Source organism: Trichechus manatus, unplaced genomic scaffold (genome assembly GCF_000243295.1).
Source record: "Trichechus manatus latirostris isolate Lorelei unplaced genomic scaffold, TriManLat1.0 scaffold00031, whole genome shotgun sequence".
NCBI lineage: Eukaryota > Metazoa > Chordata > Mammalia > Sirenia > Trichechidae > Trichechus > Trichechus manatus.
This window is the reverse complement of record NW_004443967.1, coordinates 16,197,302-16,215,468: the sequence shown is the minus strand read 5'-3', so window position 1 is coordinate 16,215,468 and position 18,167 is coordinate 16,197,302. Positions and strand designations below refer to the sequence as shown.

The following is an 18,167-nucleotide window of genomic DNA, read 5'->3' as shown; positions in this document are numbered from 1 at the left end:
CCCTGCACAAAGGAATTTGGGCAGAAAACATGCAACTATGCTTTGAAAGTGATGCCTTATATGACATTGCCCCGTGCTGCTATTTCGTCAGTATTTGGGCCCCTTGGTCCTCACAATCACCCTGCGAAGTGGCAGGTAGGGTATGATCATTCCAGTTCTTCTCATGGGGAAACTGAGGCTCAACATGGAGAGGCGACTTGGCGTGGTGGAGCTGGGCTTGGGGCCCTGCCCTCAGTCAATGCACTGTTTTCCCCCATGACACACAGGGCTTCCTAACAGAGCGCTGCTTTTCTAACGCTCACTTGCAGTCTGGCTGCTTCTGTGCCGGGAGGTCTCACGTTCGCTGGAATGCGTGTCTTATCTTCCCCAGGACTCAGGACACTGTTTGTGTCGGTAGGCAGTCTGCGCTTGTTCCTTTCCTCCTGGCAAGCAGGAATTCTACAAAACAGCAATTATCACTCTTGGTTCCTTTGTACAGAGCCCTGTAAATAATTTAGTTGGGTTTGAGGGGCCAGAGACTGAAAAACATATTGAACCTTGCTGTAACTGGGTGAATTTGGCATTCAGAACTTGAACGCGGCGAGAAAGAGAAGCGTTTCTTTGAAACCAGAGAAGACAGACATCCAGTTATCCGAGAGCACAGGGTGAGCGCTGGAGATGGACGGACAACAGCAGAAGGAGTGTTTTTGTGGCACCTAGAAGTCACCCATGAAGTTTGCACGTCCACATTCCTTACGTATTGTAACCAAGAGTTTGGGACACCCAGCTCTGGAGTGGAAAACGCTGGCAGAGGTCTGCGCTGGGGCGGCTCCCAAGTCCCTCCTGCCGCACTCAATACCTGGTCTGAACAAAGAAAATTGTGTTTGCCGGGCTTGTGAGCTGGAGTCACAAGATTCCGAGTATCATGCGGCACTCTGGAATTCCTACTAAAACCCATCAGAAGGGGTTTGCTGCCTGCCATGTGGATACTCCGGCACATCAGACTTTTCAGATAAAAACATTTAGTACAGAGTTGAAAAGCCATGTGATGGTCATGGATTTTGTGAAGAGTAACTGGTTTCCCTCCCCGAGAAGAGCTAAAGTGTGTATGATCCGCATGTGCCCAGGTCTGAAGACGGAGGAGCAGACGGCCGGCAGATACGAGGTACGGTCAAAGGTTGGCGGGGAGCTGCAGGTGCACCTGACTCAGAGAGAAATGGAGGCGCTGCTCGCCAGACCAGGCAGCTCAGGTGTTCTCTCTGGTCTGATAAATTAATCACATCTGCTGATAGCTTTTCCCAAGGGATTTGGAAACGACTTTTTCATCTCTTAATTTATTTTAGCTCTTGAAATGCGTGGGTGCGTATTAACCCAAACCAAACCCGTTGCCGTTGAGCTGATTCCGACTCCTAGCGACCCTATAGGACAGAGTAGAACTGCCCCACAGGGTTTCCAAGGCTGTAATCTTTTTTTTTTTTAATTGTGCTTTAGGTGAAAGTTTACAGAGCAAATTAATTTCTCATTCAAACCAAGGCTGTAATCTTTGTGGAAGCAGACTGCCACATCTTTCTCCCAAGGAGTGGCTGATGCATTTGAACCCCTGATCTTTCGGTTAGCAGCTGAGCACTTAACCACTGGGCCACCAGGGCTCCTTGGGGGCATATTAGGTAAATGCTATTTACACAAGACACACATCTTCACTCACAGGACTACTGGCTTGGATAATTTATGTCCACTTATAGAGACTGCATTACATTTCTGTGAGTTAACTTTCTCAGCTCTGTAAGTTTGCAGTCCTCTGTCTGCAAAAACCAATTCCTGTTTGTTTCCAGAATATACGTGACTTTTCCTGATGGAGTTAAAACAGAGCAATTAAATTAGGCCAATGAGAATGGTCTTGTTCATTTGAGGGTGAGCACTAGTTTTTAAGCAGAAGCTATTTTGTGAAAACAGGGAGAACTTCAGAGATTTAAAATGTCAAAGTGAGATAAACACATTATTCTGAGAAATATTTGTCTTCCCCAGCTAGTACAAGCCACACGCAGTTATCTTCCGGAAAGTAAACACTCGTGAAACCCTAACACTCTTTACTGTATGCAGAATGACTATGAGCAGCACTGTAGCAGACTCCCATAGAGCTCGCCTCCCCATCCCTTTTAATACATGTAACACACAGATTGCTAATGCTTTATAAACTGGCAACCTTCCGATGCTGTTATTCCCAAAGTCTTCCAGTGGGTGCTGGCAGATATTCCACATCTTTTGTTCCCGCACTGGGCATTAGGACACATCAGGATGTGAAAGGAACAGGTTCTGCAGGGTTCAAGGCTGCCTTCTCCCAGTTTCAGCCCTGGGATTTTGAATTTCCATGTCCACAACTGAGAAGTAAAGGCCTCAGAAGTAATGGTGTTAATTAAATTCAGTAACCGTTGTTCCTTACTTCATTGCCAAATCAGCCAGAGCAAAAGGTGTGCAATTAGAATATAATTGAAAGAAACCAGAGATGTTATTCACAAGTAATTAATCAGATGGGGACAGAATTTTATCATTGCTTAATTTTCATTGAGGTTATTTTTTAGTCCTCCAGAGAGAGAAAAACTTGTTGAATTATATTATCTCATATTTTACAAAAGTCATCACGGCTCCATGTTAAACCCTGCGTGGTGCACAGCGACTCTTGCATTCCCAGATTGGTTGGTTTGTTTTTCCCACATAAAACTTCGTGTATTTCTATGGCCAGACTGAAGATAACAAAGTGAAAAAAGCGTGTCTTAGCAGGGCATTATAAAAAACTTCAAATATACAGTCAGTCACAACCACAAGCTTTTTTGTGTGCATGTGGCCCAACCCCCACCAGCAGTTACAGCCAACAACTGAGGTTGTGTGTTTGCTGCTTGAACTTAACCCGGAGTCGAACGTCTTATGTTGAAATGAGTCTGAGTCTAAGCTTGGTGCTCTTCTGGAACCCGCCGCCTGCCTTCTAGACCCCTGGGGAGCAGACCCCTGCCCCAGTAACCAGGGGAGTCTGTGTCTGCGGCTCTTGTGACAGTGGACCAGGCAGGGTTTGCAAACTATCAGATAGCATCTGCACCTCCCTCACCGCTGACGTCTGAGCTCTGCTCTTGACTTCTAGTAGGAAACAGTTCAGAATTTAAAATATTCCACATCCATTGAACTGTTCTTCAGATGATTCCCACGGGAGAATGTCAGCACCTTTTAGATTAGGAAATCAGGAAGAAGGACACTTCCTCGCTCAATTTCCCAAGCTGAAGTGGGGATCAAGCCCAGTTAACAGCCCCTGGGTCCTGCCAGTGGACTCGGCCCATGAGCCCTCTCTCGTCAGCTCCGAGGCCGCCCGCTGTTAACTTGCCCTGGGCTTTTACTGTGAAGTACCCGATGGGGTGAAAAATGAGCAGGGTCACTGGGTGAAGGCTCCATGCACAAAGGTGCTAGATGAAAGGTACTGGTGGTTTCTCCAAAGTGTGTTCCTTCCCATGAGGAGCTGCACATCTGCTTGTGTTGTGTTTAAGGCCTACACTCTGTGATTTAGCTAAACTGTGATCTTCGGCTTGTGGCTATTTAGTGTTTGGAGAAGCTGCCTCTCACCTGCAACAAGCAGTAACCCAGCATAAGTCCACCCAGGGACAGCCCAGCCACACTCGCTCCCTTACTTAAACTGCCTTTTAGTGGAGAACAGGATCCTGAACTGGTTCTGCTGACTGGTAGCTAGGATCAGAAGCAGATGGTGGCAAGGTGGCTGAAAAGCCTTGTCTTTGTATTTGCAAAACCTTTGATTCCTGTTGACTCCAAAGTGCCCCAAACTATTACAAACACAGTGGTTAAGGGCGCTCCCCCCCCCGCCCCCGACGCTTGCATAAATAGTTGATAGATTTCAGACATCGGAATAGCCATAGTCAGGCAATGGCACATGTTGGTACTTGAGTTCTGACCACCATCAACATTGCAATCACGGGCGTGATCCCAGACTCCCTGTGAAGCAGCGTTGAGCCAGTGTTAGGGAGACCATGTAGAACTCAGCGATGTGCTCGCACCTCCTGGATTCTGAATGTGAGTGGGCATCTCCTCACTGATCATCGAGACCTTTCTGATGACGTGCAGGGGCTGGGGCAGCGAGGCAGGGCTCGCCCATCGGTCTTCTGTGTGTGACAGCTTCTAACGTGTTTAATCATCCCATGAGCCGGGGAAAGTATTTGGTGATCATCATTTGGCCATGCCTCTCAGTGTTTTTCAAAACCTCCATTTCCATCGCCCCTTCCTACTCATCCTTATTTATTAATTTACTTTTGGATTTGGCCAGTGGTGCTCAATTCTGGCTGCATATAAGAATCATAGGTGAATTTTTAAAAACGACGTGTACCTGTGGTCCAGCCAAGGCCATCCTGACTCCGTGAGCCCAGAGCAGTGCCAAGGCATCCGCAATAAACAAACAAAAAAGCCAAAAAACACTTTGCAGGTGATTTTCTTCTCTATCTTCCAGTTCTACCTCTTCACGCTCATGTCTTCCTCTTCCTTCGAGAGCATACGGAGTACGTTTATAGTAGCTGGTTTAAGGTCCTTGCCTGCTAATTTCATCACCATCTCTTGTTTCTGTACTGTTTCTACTAACTGATTTTTCTCCTGGTTAAAGGGTGTATTTTCCAGCTTCTTTGCATATCTGGTAAGTAGCCCTGGTGGCACAGTGATTAAAGCTCTTGGCAACTAACTGAAAGGTCAGCAGTTCAAACCCACCAGCCGTTCCGCAGGAGAAAGATGTGGCAGTCTGCCTCTATAAAGATTACAGCCTTGATGGGGCAGTTCTACGCTGTCCTGTAAGGTCGCTATGAGTCGGACTCAAACTCGACGGCAGTGGGTTTTGCATATCTGGTAATTTTAAAAATAAATTGTGGATATGGTGAATTTTACATTTTTGGGGGTGTTTGATTTCACTGTATTCCTTTAAAGATATTGGACTTAGTTCTGGCATGAAGCTAAATCTCTAGAAAACAGTTTAATCCTTTCAAGGCTTGCCTTGAAGATTTGTTAGGGCAGGTCAAAGTGGATTTAGTCTAGGGTAGTGGTTCCCAAGTTGGAGTGATTTTGCCCTCCCATCGGGCAATATCTGGTTGTGACAACTTGGGGAGAGATGTTACTGGCATCTCGTAGGTAGAGGCCAGGGGTGCGAAACATTCTACGATGCAAGTATAGCCTCCCCACAGCAAAGAATTTATCCATCCCAACATGTCGGTCGCGTGGAGGCTGAGAAATCCTGGTTTAGGGATAATTTAGCCTCACTCTTAAGACCCGACCCTTCTGCGGACTCTACCTGATGTCCCACGTGGGACAAGATCTTCCCACACAGGCCCGCGGGGAGTCTGGCAGTTGCCAGGCCTGCTGCCTTCTGCTAGTTCTTTTCCTGGTTTTGGTAGTTTCCACTCAAGCACGTGCAGATCAGCATTCAGCCAAAGAATTGAGGAGACCCTCTGCAGGTTGCCAGGGCTTGCTTTCTTTGCAGTCCCTTCCTCTTCAATATTAGGCCCCACAAACTCTAGCTGCCTTCCCCTCTCTGGATCTTGATCTCTGACTCTTCAATGCCGTGAGCCCTTGGGCTCCGTTAAGTTTTCCCTTTCTAAGCTGCAACCTGGAAACCCCTTCGGGCAGGGACAATTGTAGGCTCAGCCCACCTGTTCCCCTCTCAGGGATCACACTCCTGCGTTTCCTGTTTCCAGTATCTGGAAGCCGTTGTTTCCCACCTTTTGCCTGGTTTCCTAGTGGTTTAAGGCCAGCAGGTCAATCTGACCTCTGTTACTCCTCACGGCCAGAAGCGGAAGTCTCCCCGGGTAGTTTTGATGTTCCACCAGGGTTGACGACTGTTTTCAAGTGGTTGAGGTGAGTCCCTAGGTCTTGTGAAATAAAGCACTCAAGTTTTAAGTGCTCGGACTTCAAGAGAACTTTATTCAGGGAATAAAGAGGTCACTGAGATCAAACAAGAGGAAAACAAACATTCCCTTTCTTCTCACAGTTATTAAAAGGTGCAGAACAATTTCTACCTCTTTCCAAACCAAACTGAAGAGATTTTGTCAGATCAAAGTCTTCAGAGTCTCTTTTCTTCTTGAAGTCCTGGCTTCCAAGCAATGTTTTTGCCTGGATATGGTAACCCTGGCTGCAGTGAAGGCATTGAACCCTCTCCCCGACCCAGAGTGAGGAGGGTTGAGAAGAGGCTGATTTACAAAGGATAATAAACATTTTAGTTAGCTTTGCTTCTCCATGAACAGATCGGTAACTTCTATCTCATCCTGAGAACCTGCCTGCTGTTCTGGGGGTGTACTTGATGCATCTCTGGGAACCTCAGCCACAAAGCTTCCAGTGACAATGGCTGGCAGCCTCTGTCCAAGCACAGGAAGGGGGAAATCCAAGAAATGAAAGGGAAATGGAATGACCACCTTTGGGTCTCACTGATGTCCCTCACCATGTTCTTCCTGTCACTCCCCAGGCTGGGAATAGATGAGCTTCGCCCTGCTCCTACCACTGGGAGACTGCTGTCAGATGGCAAGGTCCTAAAGAGTTGGCAAGGGGTCAGAGGTGGCTGTCCGCTTCTGAAATTAGTTCTGTTGCACCTGGAGGCATGTGGAGTGATGAGTTCTCCAGTGTAACTGCCATGCAGTGTTTTGTTGTAGGTGAGATACCACTAGATCCAGGGCATTTGCAGCTACGACTGATGAGATGTAGCCGACATCATTTTGGCCAACTGGTACCGGGGAATTGGGAATTGCTAGGGCGGACGATGTCCATATTTCAGCACAACTGAGGGGTCGGAGGAGGTGCTACTGGAGAGGTGGTAGCACGGTTAAGAGAGAGGGCACTAGATAGAAACCCTCGGGGTTCAAAGCCTTGACCTCTCTGATTCTCAGTTTCCTCATCTGGCTCTATAAGCACAATGATAGTAACCCTTTCACGGTTGCTGGGAGGATTAAAGGAGACATTCCATGTAAAAGGCTTGACCTAGGACCTGGCATGGAGGCAGCGCTCCATAAAAGTGAGTTGTCATTGTTCAACTTCCAATATGCATATTTCTGCCGTTCCAAGCCTGCCACAAGCCATTTCAGGAAGACATGGCCCCTAGGCCCAGGCTAGTTGTGATCAGTGCTGGATGGATGCTGCCGTTCTGCAAACACTCCTGTTTAAATTGGGACAAAATACTCACTTTCCCTACTTCCTCACACTGATGGTGTTGGGTGACATGGGCTGTGATCTGTAGTCTTGGCTTGGGATAACCCCATATACAAACAACTCAATGGTTAGTCATCAACTGGCCATGAGTTGAGTGTACGGGTTTCCACTCAGAGCCCACCCTCTTCTGTGGTCAGGTGCAAATTCCATCTTTGACAAGAGAGTCTTGAGAATATGAGTTGATACATGTCTGCTTCCTTCACGATAAAGCCAGGCTTAGGGCAGGAAGCATTAAAAGGGCATTTCTCATGGAAGTTGGGTACTCCTTTAGAACATCCACAAGGATCTAAATAGGATTGGGTGGCTCTTAAACTTTAGCGTACATTAGAGTCCTCAGGAGAACTCAGGACTGAAACCCTGCTGTGGAAGTTCCAGGCCAATATTTTCCAGCCACATGAACCCAGGAGAAAATGATGAAGAAGCTAACGTGAAATCCCCTTGTTAAGAATGCTGGTGTATGAAGGGCACAGGAGCGGGGCAGGCATGAGCCAGAGATGGGTGTGGCCAGGGCTGGACCACTGTGTGCAAGCAGTGCTGGGAGGCAGAGAACGACAATGGAGACTGGTGTTGGCTGATCCCTGAATTGCCCCATTGATCCTCCTCACAGCTGTGTGAGGCTCATTGGCCCTATTTTTCCAAAGCGTAAATTCTGTGAGGCCCAGAAAGATGATGCAGGCTGCAGAGTGACACAGTTAGGAGGGGCAGAAGAAGGATTCCACCCCTGTTCTGAGGTGTGTGCTTCTTCTGTGGCATTGAGGACAAGGGGGCGGGGACAGCGTATCTTCTGAGAGCAACAGCTGGGAACCAGGAGGAAACCATGGAGACCATCACCTAAACCAGAATCCAGTGTAAGAGGCAGTTATAGAGGCCCTCCAACCCCTTTCTCTTTCCTCTGCTTTAGGCAACTTTCCTTCCCGTGGCTTTTTCACTAAGCACTTTCTCCACTTCTTAGGTCCCACATGTGCCCTCACCAGCCTCGGGTTTTTCTGTCCCGTGATCTTTTACTCCTCTAATGGAGCAGATGGATTAAAGAAGAAACTGCTTCTCCACTTGGGCTGGTTTGTTTATTCAAAAAAAATATACATATCAAGGACCTACTATGTGTGTAGGAACTGTACTAGTTTTGGGGACACAGAGGCCAGTAAGGCAGGGTTCTTGCCCTCTGATCATCATCTGGTGGGAGAGGCAGCTATTCCGATGAGTGCCAGGCTGAGGCATTGTAAAAACAGCATGGGGTTGATGTCTGGCCTCCTCTAACTTTATCAGAGGGAAGAAGAATCAAGATCAACAGCCCAAGGCTGATTCCCATGAGGCAGAGGTCAGGCATGCCTCCTTTCTCTGACATCTTTACCAATTCTGACACCAACTGTCCCTCCCACAGTACTCTCTACTCCTCTGCTAGGCTCAATAATTCATTGCAATGGCCATACAGAACTCACAGATCATATTCATGGTTATGGGGTTTATTAGGGAAGTAGCAGGTTACAGTACTGGCTCATGGACACTCAAGGATATAGTTCTTCCATCAGGACAGCCTCTTCCCAGCTGTGCTCACAGGCACGCCTCTTCTTGGCCCTCGGTTTCTACCCAAAGGCACTCAGCTTTCTCGATCCATGGGCGAGGAAACCCACCATGCCATGTCCTGCTGGTTTTTCCTGCCAGTCTCTCCTTCCTTGGTGGTGGTGGTATCTTCTCTCTCCCGCCTCTGGGATAGCTCACCTCAAGCCCAGAAGGATGGCAAAAACTGACTATCCCTTTGGTGGACCACAATTACCATATCAGCACAGTTACCATCACAATTACCTTCTCCTGCCCAGTCACCTGGGTGGGAGTTACAAGACCATGGTGAGAAAGACCACATGAAAGTGATCCATCATACTGCAGGTATCTACACAGAGCAGTGGATCCAGAGAACTTAGGAAGATTACACAGAGAAGGAGACATTTGGGCATCTTCTTCATGGAAGATTGTGGGGGGCAGTGAGAATGTGGGGCAAAGAGCAGTGTAGGGGAAGGCATCTTAGGCAGAAGGAAAGGCAATTTCTGGATTTGGCACAGAAGGGAGAATCTAAATAGAACTCAGTAGTTTCTCTGATCTGAGGATAGAGGGTTGGCATCAGAAAAACCAAGCCAGCTAGAATTTTCAGGACACAGTTCCTAATAGGAGGGAGCTCGGCAAAGAAAGAGCTCCAGAAATCTGCATAAGGTCCCCTTGAGTCTTTGGCTGAAAACCAATCTGTGCTGTGTAGAGTAATACACTGTGAGGCTGGACAAATAACAACTTCCAAGAAAAGAACAGTTACTGGGGAACTGTAAGAAAAACAATTCTCAGAACTCGCTCAGGGCCTTGGATCATCCAAGTTCCCCACCAGCCAGAGGAGAGGGATCTCAGTGAAAATAGGGAGCATTCAGTAGAGACCCCAGAAGGGTCACACCTTGCTAGTGTGGCTAAATTATCCCTAGAGTTAAAGGCTACTGTATGTATATCCATCCTCTAACAAGCTTAAGGAGACTTGGTGGTACAGTGGTTAAGAGCTTGGCTGCTAACCAAAAGGTCAGCAGTTCAAATCTACCAACCACTCCTTGGAAACTCTATGGGGCACTTCTACGCAGTCCTGTAGGGTCACTGTGAGTCGGAATTGACTCGACAGCAATGGGTTTGTTTTTTTGGTTTAACAGGCATAAAAACAATTCTTAAAATAATAAAGCTGCTCCACAAGTAGCTCAACTGCCTGCCGGAGCAAAGTTCAACACTCGTTAGCAGACTACAACAAAATATAACAAGGAATAAATAGTATAAAATTCACAATGTCTGATATCCAATAAAAAAATTACTGGACAAAACATTACGCTAAGTAAAAGAAGCCAGACACAAAAGGCCACATAATGTATCATTCCGTTTATTCCAGAATACATAAACCTATATAAAAGTAGGTAAGTGGTTCCAAGAGGATGGGGGTGGGGGTATAGGGAATGACTCACAATGGGTATGGGATTTGTATTGGGGGTGATGAAAATATTCTGGAGTTAGATAGTGGTGATGGTTGTACAACCTTGTGAATATACTAAAAACCATTGAATTGGATACTTTAAAATGATGAGTTTTATGAATTTTATATCAATTAAAAAAATTACAAGACATGCAAAGAAGCAGGAAAATGTGACTCATAATGAGGAGAAATACCAGTTAATAGAAACAGGCCTAGAAATGACAGAGATGATGGAATTAGCAAGCAAGGACTTTAAAGCAGATATTATAAATTTATTAATTTTCCTTTAAATTCAAAGATGTAAGGGAAACCATAACATAATGAGGAGATACATGGAAGATAGAAAACGAAAACTAAATGGGATATCTAGACTAGAAAAAATATAATATTTGAGATGAAAATTTTACTAGATGAGATTAACAGCAGATTGAATGCTGCAGAAGAAAAGATTAGTGAACTTGAACCTGAAGACAGCAAAGGAAACCATCCAAACTGAATTCCTGAGAGAAAAAAAGACTGAAAAAAAAGAAAAAAAGAGGACAAAGCCTCTGTGACCTGCAGGACAATTATCAAGAGGTTCAACACATGTATAAGTAGAGTCTCTGAAGGAGTGGTAGGATGGGGGTAGAAAAAAGATTTAAAGAAATCATGGCTGAAGTTTGATGAAACATATGAACAACATTGCTTGTCAAACATGTATATAAAAGAGGCTAGATGATCAAGGTTGTCCTATGCTATGTTAAATACTATACATTTGACTGTTTCCCAACATGGTAGTTCACAGGTTTCAATGGGCGTTCTTGAGTCCAAGCGAGAATGTTGGTTTCTTCATGATCATTGTATAAAGTTCACTAAAACAGTCAGTTACTTTCCTTATGAATTGGGTTATTTCAGTTTAGTGTTGGATCACAGATAAATAGAAAAAGGAAAAACAATTTGGTAGACACCATCTGTATTAGTGTCCTATTGATGTGTAGCAAACTATCACAAACTTAGCAGCTTAAAACAGCACGTATTTATTATTTCACAGTTTTATAGGTCAGAAGTCTGGGTGTGAGTTAGCTGGATCCTCTGCTTAGGGCCTCTCCAGGCTGAACCAAGGTGTCAGCTGGGGCTGCAGTCTCATCTGATGGTTGGGGTTCTCTTCCAAGCTTTCTGGTTGTTGGTAGAATGTAGTTCCTTGTGGTTGTAGGACTGAAGTCCCCATTTTCTTGGTGACTGTCAGAAGGGCCCACTATCAGCTCTCAGAGGCTATTCTCAGACCCTTGTCACATGGTCCCTTCCACAGGAGGATCACAACATGATTGTTTGATTTTTCACTGCTTCTTCGAATCTAACTTCTTTTAAGGCTTATCTGATTAGGTCAGTGGCCCCCACCCGGGATAATCTACCTTTTGAGTAACTCACCAATAACTAACTGACCAGCAACGTTAGTTACACCAGCAAAACCCTTTTGCCATAACAGCATCATCATAGAAATGCTAGCCTGTAGTAGTCACAGGTCCTGCTCACATTCAAAGGGGAGAGAATATGCAAAGCATGTATACTAGGGGCTGAGAATTTTGGAGGCCATCTTAGAATGTTGCCTCGCACGCTTTCTTTTAAAATTGGGATCTACCAGGAAAAATTAATAAAAGGAGAGTCCCCTTGGAAACGAAGGCACATAAGTTGGAGCCTCTGTCTGGGAGCTCCACAAGGAAAGGAGCCCCTGAAATGCTCTTGCTCACAGCTGTGCCCCAGTGCTCGGTCAACTTTAATAACCGTTCGTGGGATGCGTGTATGAATGCACGCATGAAAGCACAGGAAGTGTGTTTTAGATGAAAAGCTGAAGTCAGGGTGGGTGATGGTTGACCAACTTGGTGCATGTAAGAGGTCGTCCTCTGATTCAATACTTGTATTAGACTCCCTTACATGTTCACTCATTTTTCTGTGACCAACAGACAGGTAGACAAAGACAGACAGACAGACATCAGCTCCAGTTTGCCCAAGTGAAGCTCCTAAATGGAGGTCACTTGTTTTGCCATTCTTTTTGTTAACTAAATTCCAAATAGACAAAATGTTCAATATCCTCTCTGAGTCTAATTTATATCCCTTCTCCATCTGGAAAGGACTTTGAGGCAGCTCCAAAAATGTGTGTCTTGGAAAATAACCAGGATTCAGGAATAAAAATGCATCACAGAAACAAATAGGCCTGAAAACAAATGTGGGAAATATTTCCTCAGAGTAGACAAAAGACTGCTTACCATTTTGTACTGCAAACGAGAAGCAACTTCCCAGTAAAGCAGCCTCCAGCCAGGAGCAAGTGGATTGGCCCCCAAGGGACTCGACCGCATCAGGGCTCAGATGCCTCTGATCCAGCCCTCTATTTACAGAAAGTTCACGAAACCCATTATTTTAGCTACAAATGTGCACAACTCCTTACTAATGAGTTCTGGACGCTGCTGGCTTCTCGGCACTTGGCTTAGCTGCCTCGTACTCTCTGTAGTCTTGTCAACAGCCTCTCAAATGGTGATAAGCTGGGTCATGTGTGCGAACGGGCCTGGGTCTCAGCTGATGGATATTTGCAGAGGGGGCTGGGGGTGTGCGGGAGATGCCATGTGTTCGGATCTGCATGTTGGCTCCTCACTGTTGATCTGATAGCCAGGAAGGAAGCCTTTGTTCCACCAGTGCATGTACGCGACTGCGCTGGCTCTCAGACACCCGGGGAACAAAAGCACCAAGACTCTCCGTGAAACGCTTCCACAATACACCATTGCTTACCAGGCTTGGCCCAGCGCAAAATAAAAATGTGGGTCCCCTCGTGAAAACAGCAGAGGGAAAGTGCTGGTAAAGGCGCTAACGCGTGTAACATTTTCCTTTCTTCCACGGTCTCTCTTGACTTGTCCCAGTGTTTTTATTTTCTATTTAACGCCAGTCTAAGTAAAGAGCAATTAAATTTTAAATTATTGCCATGAATCTTACTGTGCATCCTGACATCGCACAGTGGCAATTTTAAACACAAATATAGAAGTATTTAACTTACATGTGGCATCACCAAAAGCACACAATTTATATTTTGCAGCTTGTGCGTGTGTATGTGTACTTTGACTCACTGGAGCGATGGGAATGCGGCCCAAAGTCGGCTCATCTGTTTGTATTTCACCCTTTGGGACATGCATATTCTTCCAACACGCTCTGTGCTGATGAGCAAGAAGGGACTGAAAGGGAGAGGACCTCCGGGTTGCCTTATCTTTCCTGTTCCTTCTAGGTCATCCTTTTTAGCGTAAGTGCTTGGCTAATACCAGAAAGCAACACTGTAAGAAAGGACATGATAGCGCCCCTTGGTCATTTGTGCTCAGAAATTCATTGTCTGCTCTCTGCCCTGGAAGCAAGTCTGGTTCCAGGGAAAGCGAGGCCTCTCCGCTCTCAGCCGCCCTCTCACTCGCTGTAGAGAGAACATGCTGACCTTGGACTTGCTTCGAGTCTCACTGAACTCCTTCGCATCACGCATCCACCACGATTCTGTGCTCACGGGCACTGCGAGTGTTTTAGGTGAGTGGGTGGTAAGGAAAAGCACAGGCTAGGCACCCTGCAGGAAGCTCCTCTGCACATGTGCCGTCTCCATTTTCCCTTCGAGCTTCACTTGCAAAACACAGGTTCAAAGATAAAGTTAAGAACCTCAAGATGGTGACCGCAGAGCTTTAAACCAGGCATGTGGCTCTTCTGAGTGTAGGGTGCTGTACCTCTGCACAAGTGACACACTCATGAAGCTGGCCCTGCTGACTTGTGTTCATATAATGTGAACTATGAACGCACAAACAAGGCTCAGCTATAGATTCTTCCACTAGAGGGTGAGGTCCCCGAGGTCATGGTTCATGTCTTATTTCGTGCACAAACTGTGTGTTTCTTGAATTGAAACTCTAAGCTGAATTAAAGCTTATTCATGATACTTCAAAAAATATCAAATTTATTAAGATACAATTTACATACATTAATATTCATACATTTTATAAGTGTACAGTTCATTTGGTTTTGACAAACGCGTACAAGCATGTAACCAGCACCAAAATCATGATGTAGAACGTTTCCACCACCCCAAAATCTCCTTGGCGCTATTCGTGCTCAGTGCCCTCCCTCAGCCTTGCCTCCGGCGGCTGCTGATCTGCTTTCTACCGCTATTATTTTGCCTGTTTTGGAAAGTCATATAATTGTACGTAGTCTTATGTGACCATGATAAATTTTGATGACAACTTCCAGCGTCTTAATCAAATTAAGGATGCTATATTGGGGCAGCAGAGGGAAGAAGGCTTGGGCTCTGATTCAGGCAAACTTGAAATCTTATTATTAGCTGTGACTTTGCACAAACTCTTACCTTTTCCAAGCATCAATTGGCATATACATAAAGTGGTGTTAGTAATAGTACCTTCATCTAGCATTGTTGTGGGAATTAAATAGGATGATCTATGAAAAGACTGAGGGCAGTGCTTGGCTCGTAGTAAGAGCTCAGTATGGTTGGTTGGTTGTCACATGATGACTGATGTTATTATTAGCCATAATATTGAAAATACAGTTTCCTTACCTTCAGAAAGGGATTAATAGTAGTCCCTTCCTTAGAGATTGGCCATGGAGATCATTTAATGCCTCCGAAGCATTTAACACGGTGCCTGGCATGTGGTAAGTGTTCCATAAAGTGTCGCTGTTATTATTGTTCTGTTATAAAGCCACCACAGACCCTATTCCGCTATACTCTGATAAGTAAAAGTCATCACTCCCTCTAATTTTGAGAAGGTATAAAAGTCAGCTCTAAAAAGGGCTCCTTTTAGATTGCGTTCTTTCAGTCTGGGGGAAAACAAAAAATTTGCAAAAGGCAACCACCAGTGTAAGATAATAAGGCCTTTCTCCCACAGGCCCTGGGGAGGAGTTCCATGCAAACAGAAGAGGCAGGGAACAGGAATACCTTCCTTCTGGTTTTTTTTTTTTTTTTTATGTCTCCATTTCTTTGAAAGAAGATCAGCAACAGTAGTTGAGTTAAAAGTTTTAGGGTTGAGCATGCGATTGACTTCCCAGAACTTCCCAGAGTGCTCCAAAGTCAGGGTAACTTTAGTGTATTTGGTTTTGAAGTTTTTCAAGCAGTTCGGGACTATAACTGAGGGAAAGTAGACAGTGAGAGTAAACAGTTACTGGGGGAAGGAGCTTCCTCGTGGTACAAGAAATGGATTCAGTTTCTAGAATTATCCTCTGGCATTTTAAAGCCTGTTGTTTCAGCCACTGTGTCAGTCCATCTCATTGAGCGTCTTCCTCTTTTTCACTGACCCTCTGCTTTACCAAGCATGAGGTCCTTCTCCAGGGACTGGTCCCTCCTGATAACATGTCCAAAGTATGTGACATGAAGTCTCGCCATCCTTGCTTCTAAGCAGTATTCTGGCCGTACTTCTTCCAAGACAGATTTGTTCTTTCTTCTGGAAGTCTGTGGTATATTCAGTATTCTTTGCCAACACTGTAATTTAAAGGCATCAATTCTTCTTTGGTCTTCCTTATTCATTGTCCAACTTTCAAATGCATATAAGGCAATTGAAAACACCATTGCTTGGGTCAGGTACCCCTTAGTCCTCAAAGTGTCATCTTTGCTTTTTTAACACTTTAAAGAGGGCTTCTGCTGCAGATTTGCCCAATGCAATGTGTTGTTTGATTTCTTGACTGCTGCTTCCATGGGCGTTGATTGTGAATCCAAGTAAAATGAAATCCTTGACAACTTCAAATATTTTCTCCATTTATCAAATGAGAGGAAACATAATAGAACATGCTGAAAGGAATACTTAAAGAGTCAGGGGAAATCTACCTCTTTGATATACAAAATAGTTCAGCCAAATTTGACTTTGTAACTGGGTAATTAACATGCCCATATTTTGGATTTACTCTCCCCAATGGCCGATGTTTGCATAGAAATCTCCAGCCAAGTGCTTCAACATTGCTGCTGTCATCTGTACCTGCAAACAGACTGGGGGCTGAGTCTGGGTGTTACCTGGTGGGAAAATGAAGAGTGGACTTTCTAGACCACTTCTCATTAAACAACCAGGATCAATGGTGGAAATAATATGTCCTCCTTACCTCCTGATTTGTCTTACTCTCAAATCAGAACCCCATCCGACACCAGCTTTAAAAACAAAAGTGAAGGAGAAGCAAGGAAAGATAGAAAGATTGAACTGAGGCGTCTCCATTCAGATCCTAACAAGGGAACAATGCCCCCATTTGCAATCAGATAAGGGATATTATCTCGGTAATAAAAAGCAATTGAGAATCTAAATGAAAAATCTAATGCTTTTCATGCTGATTTATTTTAGATGAGAAAAAGTTAAACCAGATGTAAACACGAAGAGATGAAGCATGAAGAGGGAATCGCAGCAGACTGATAAATGTCAGTTTTGAGTTATTATAGGTGCAGGGTTGCGTTAAACAGAAAATACACTGTGGATCCATAAACCAGTCTGACATTAATTATTGTTGCAGAAGAGAGTTCAGGAGATTGAATACAAACATGGAAGGTTGGCAAAGATCAATCGTGCATCTAGATTAGCCATGGAGGGTGTACATCAGCCCCAAGAGAGGTTGTGCTAACCGTACAGCAGTCCCACCTGGAACCATCTACCCCTCGCTGGCTGCCCTCTAGGGGGTCCAATCCACAGGAGAAGGCATTCAGGTGCTGAAAGGAGATGGCTTTCTGTCCTTTCAGATACTCCACCCATGTCTGCCATCATCCTGAAGAGGAGATCCAACCAAAAATCCAGCCCTTAGTCTTTGGCTTCTTGGGATATAAATAGAAAGGGAATGTCTTAGTTTTCTAGTACTGCAAGTGGATGGCTTTAACAAAGAGAAGTTTATTCTCTCACGGTCTAGGAGGCTAGAAGTCCGAATTCAGGGTGCCAGCTCCAGGGGAAAGCTTTCTCTCTCTGTCGGTTCTAGGGGAAGATCTTTGTCATCAATCTTCCCCTGGTCTAGGAGCTTCTCAGCCTAGGGATTCTGAGTCCAAAGGATGTGCTCCCCTCCTGGCTCATCATTCTTGGTGACATTAGGTCCCCGTCTCTCTGGTCGCTTCTCTCTTTGTGTCTCAAAAGAGATTGACTCAAGATACAACCTAATCTTGTAGATTGAGTCCTGCCTCATTAACATAACTGCCTCTAATTCTGCCTCATTAACATCATAGAGGTCGGATTTACAACACGTTGGAAAATCACATCAGATCACAAAATGGTGGACAATCACATAATACTGGCAATCATGGCCTAGCCAAATTGATACACATTTTTGGGGGACACAATTCAATCCATAATGTCTCTTCTCTGTGAACCGTGGAACTATGCAGGCATCCAAAGGAGACAAAATGGAGGCAGGGTTTTGTGCAGGCCTGGAAATTTCCAATCATGTTCTCCCTGTCTTCTTTCCTCAGGTGTATGAAGTTTCCCCGTTCTGCTTGCTCAATCTATAAAGCTCAGGGGCCATCACTACCTCCTCCCTACCCCTCTACACACACAGACAACGCACAACACACACCCATACCCACCACACACACACTACCTATGACACTTAACATACACACAATGCACTGTACATGCCACACGACACCACACCAGACGTGCACCACACACATGACACACGCCACACGAGATACAAACAACACACTAGACACAGCACATGACACCACAACACACACACCACACACACACGTAACATACTGTACACATCACACCATACCACAACACACACCATATGGACCCACACACACCAAACACACACTACACATGCCACACAACACACACACAACAATTATACACATCACACCATACCACAACACACACTCTACACACCCACACACACCACACACACACTACACATGCCACACAACACACACACAACAATTATACACATCACACCATACCACAACACACACCATACACACCCACACACACCATACACACAACACATGCCACACAACACA

The 18,167-nt window shown here is 45.2% G+C and overlaps 1 protein-coding gene across 2 annotated transcripts in view; it reads left to right on the top strand.

Annotated features, from left to right (window-relative positions):
• Positions 1-904: 904 nt before the first annotated feature.
• The window catches only part of CUNH10orf90 (chromosome unknown C10orf90 homolog), a 224,596-nt gene continuing 207,333 nt past the window's right edge, over positions 905-18,167 (top strand). For both annotated transcript variants that reach the window (XM_023729902.1, XM_004374931.1), the window contains exon 1: positions 905-1,144. In XM_023729902.1, the coding sequence (XP_023585670.1) occupies positions 905-1,144 (240 nt within the window). The remainder of the gene's footprint in view (positions 1,145-18,167) is intronic.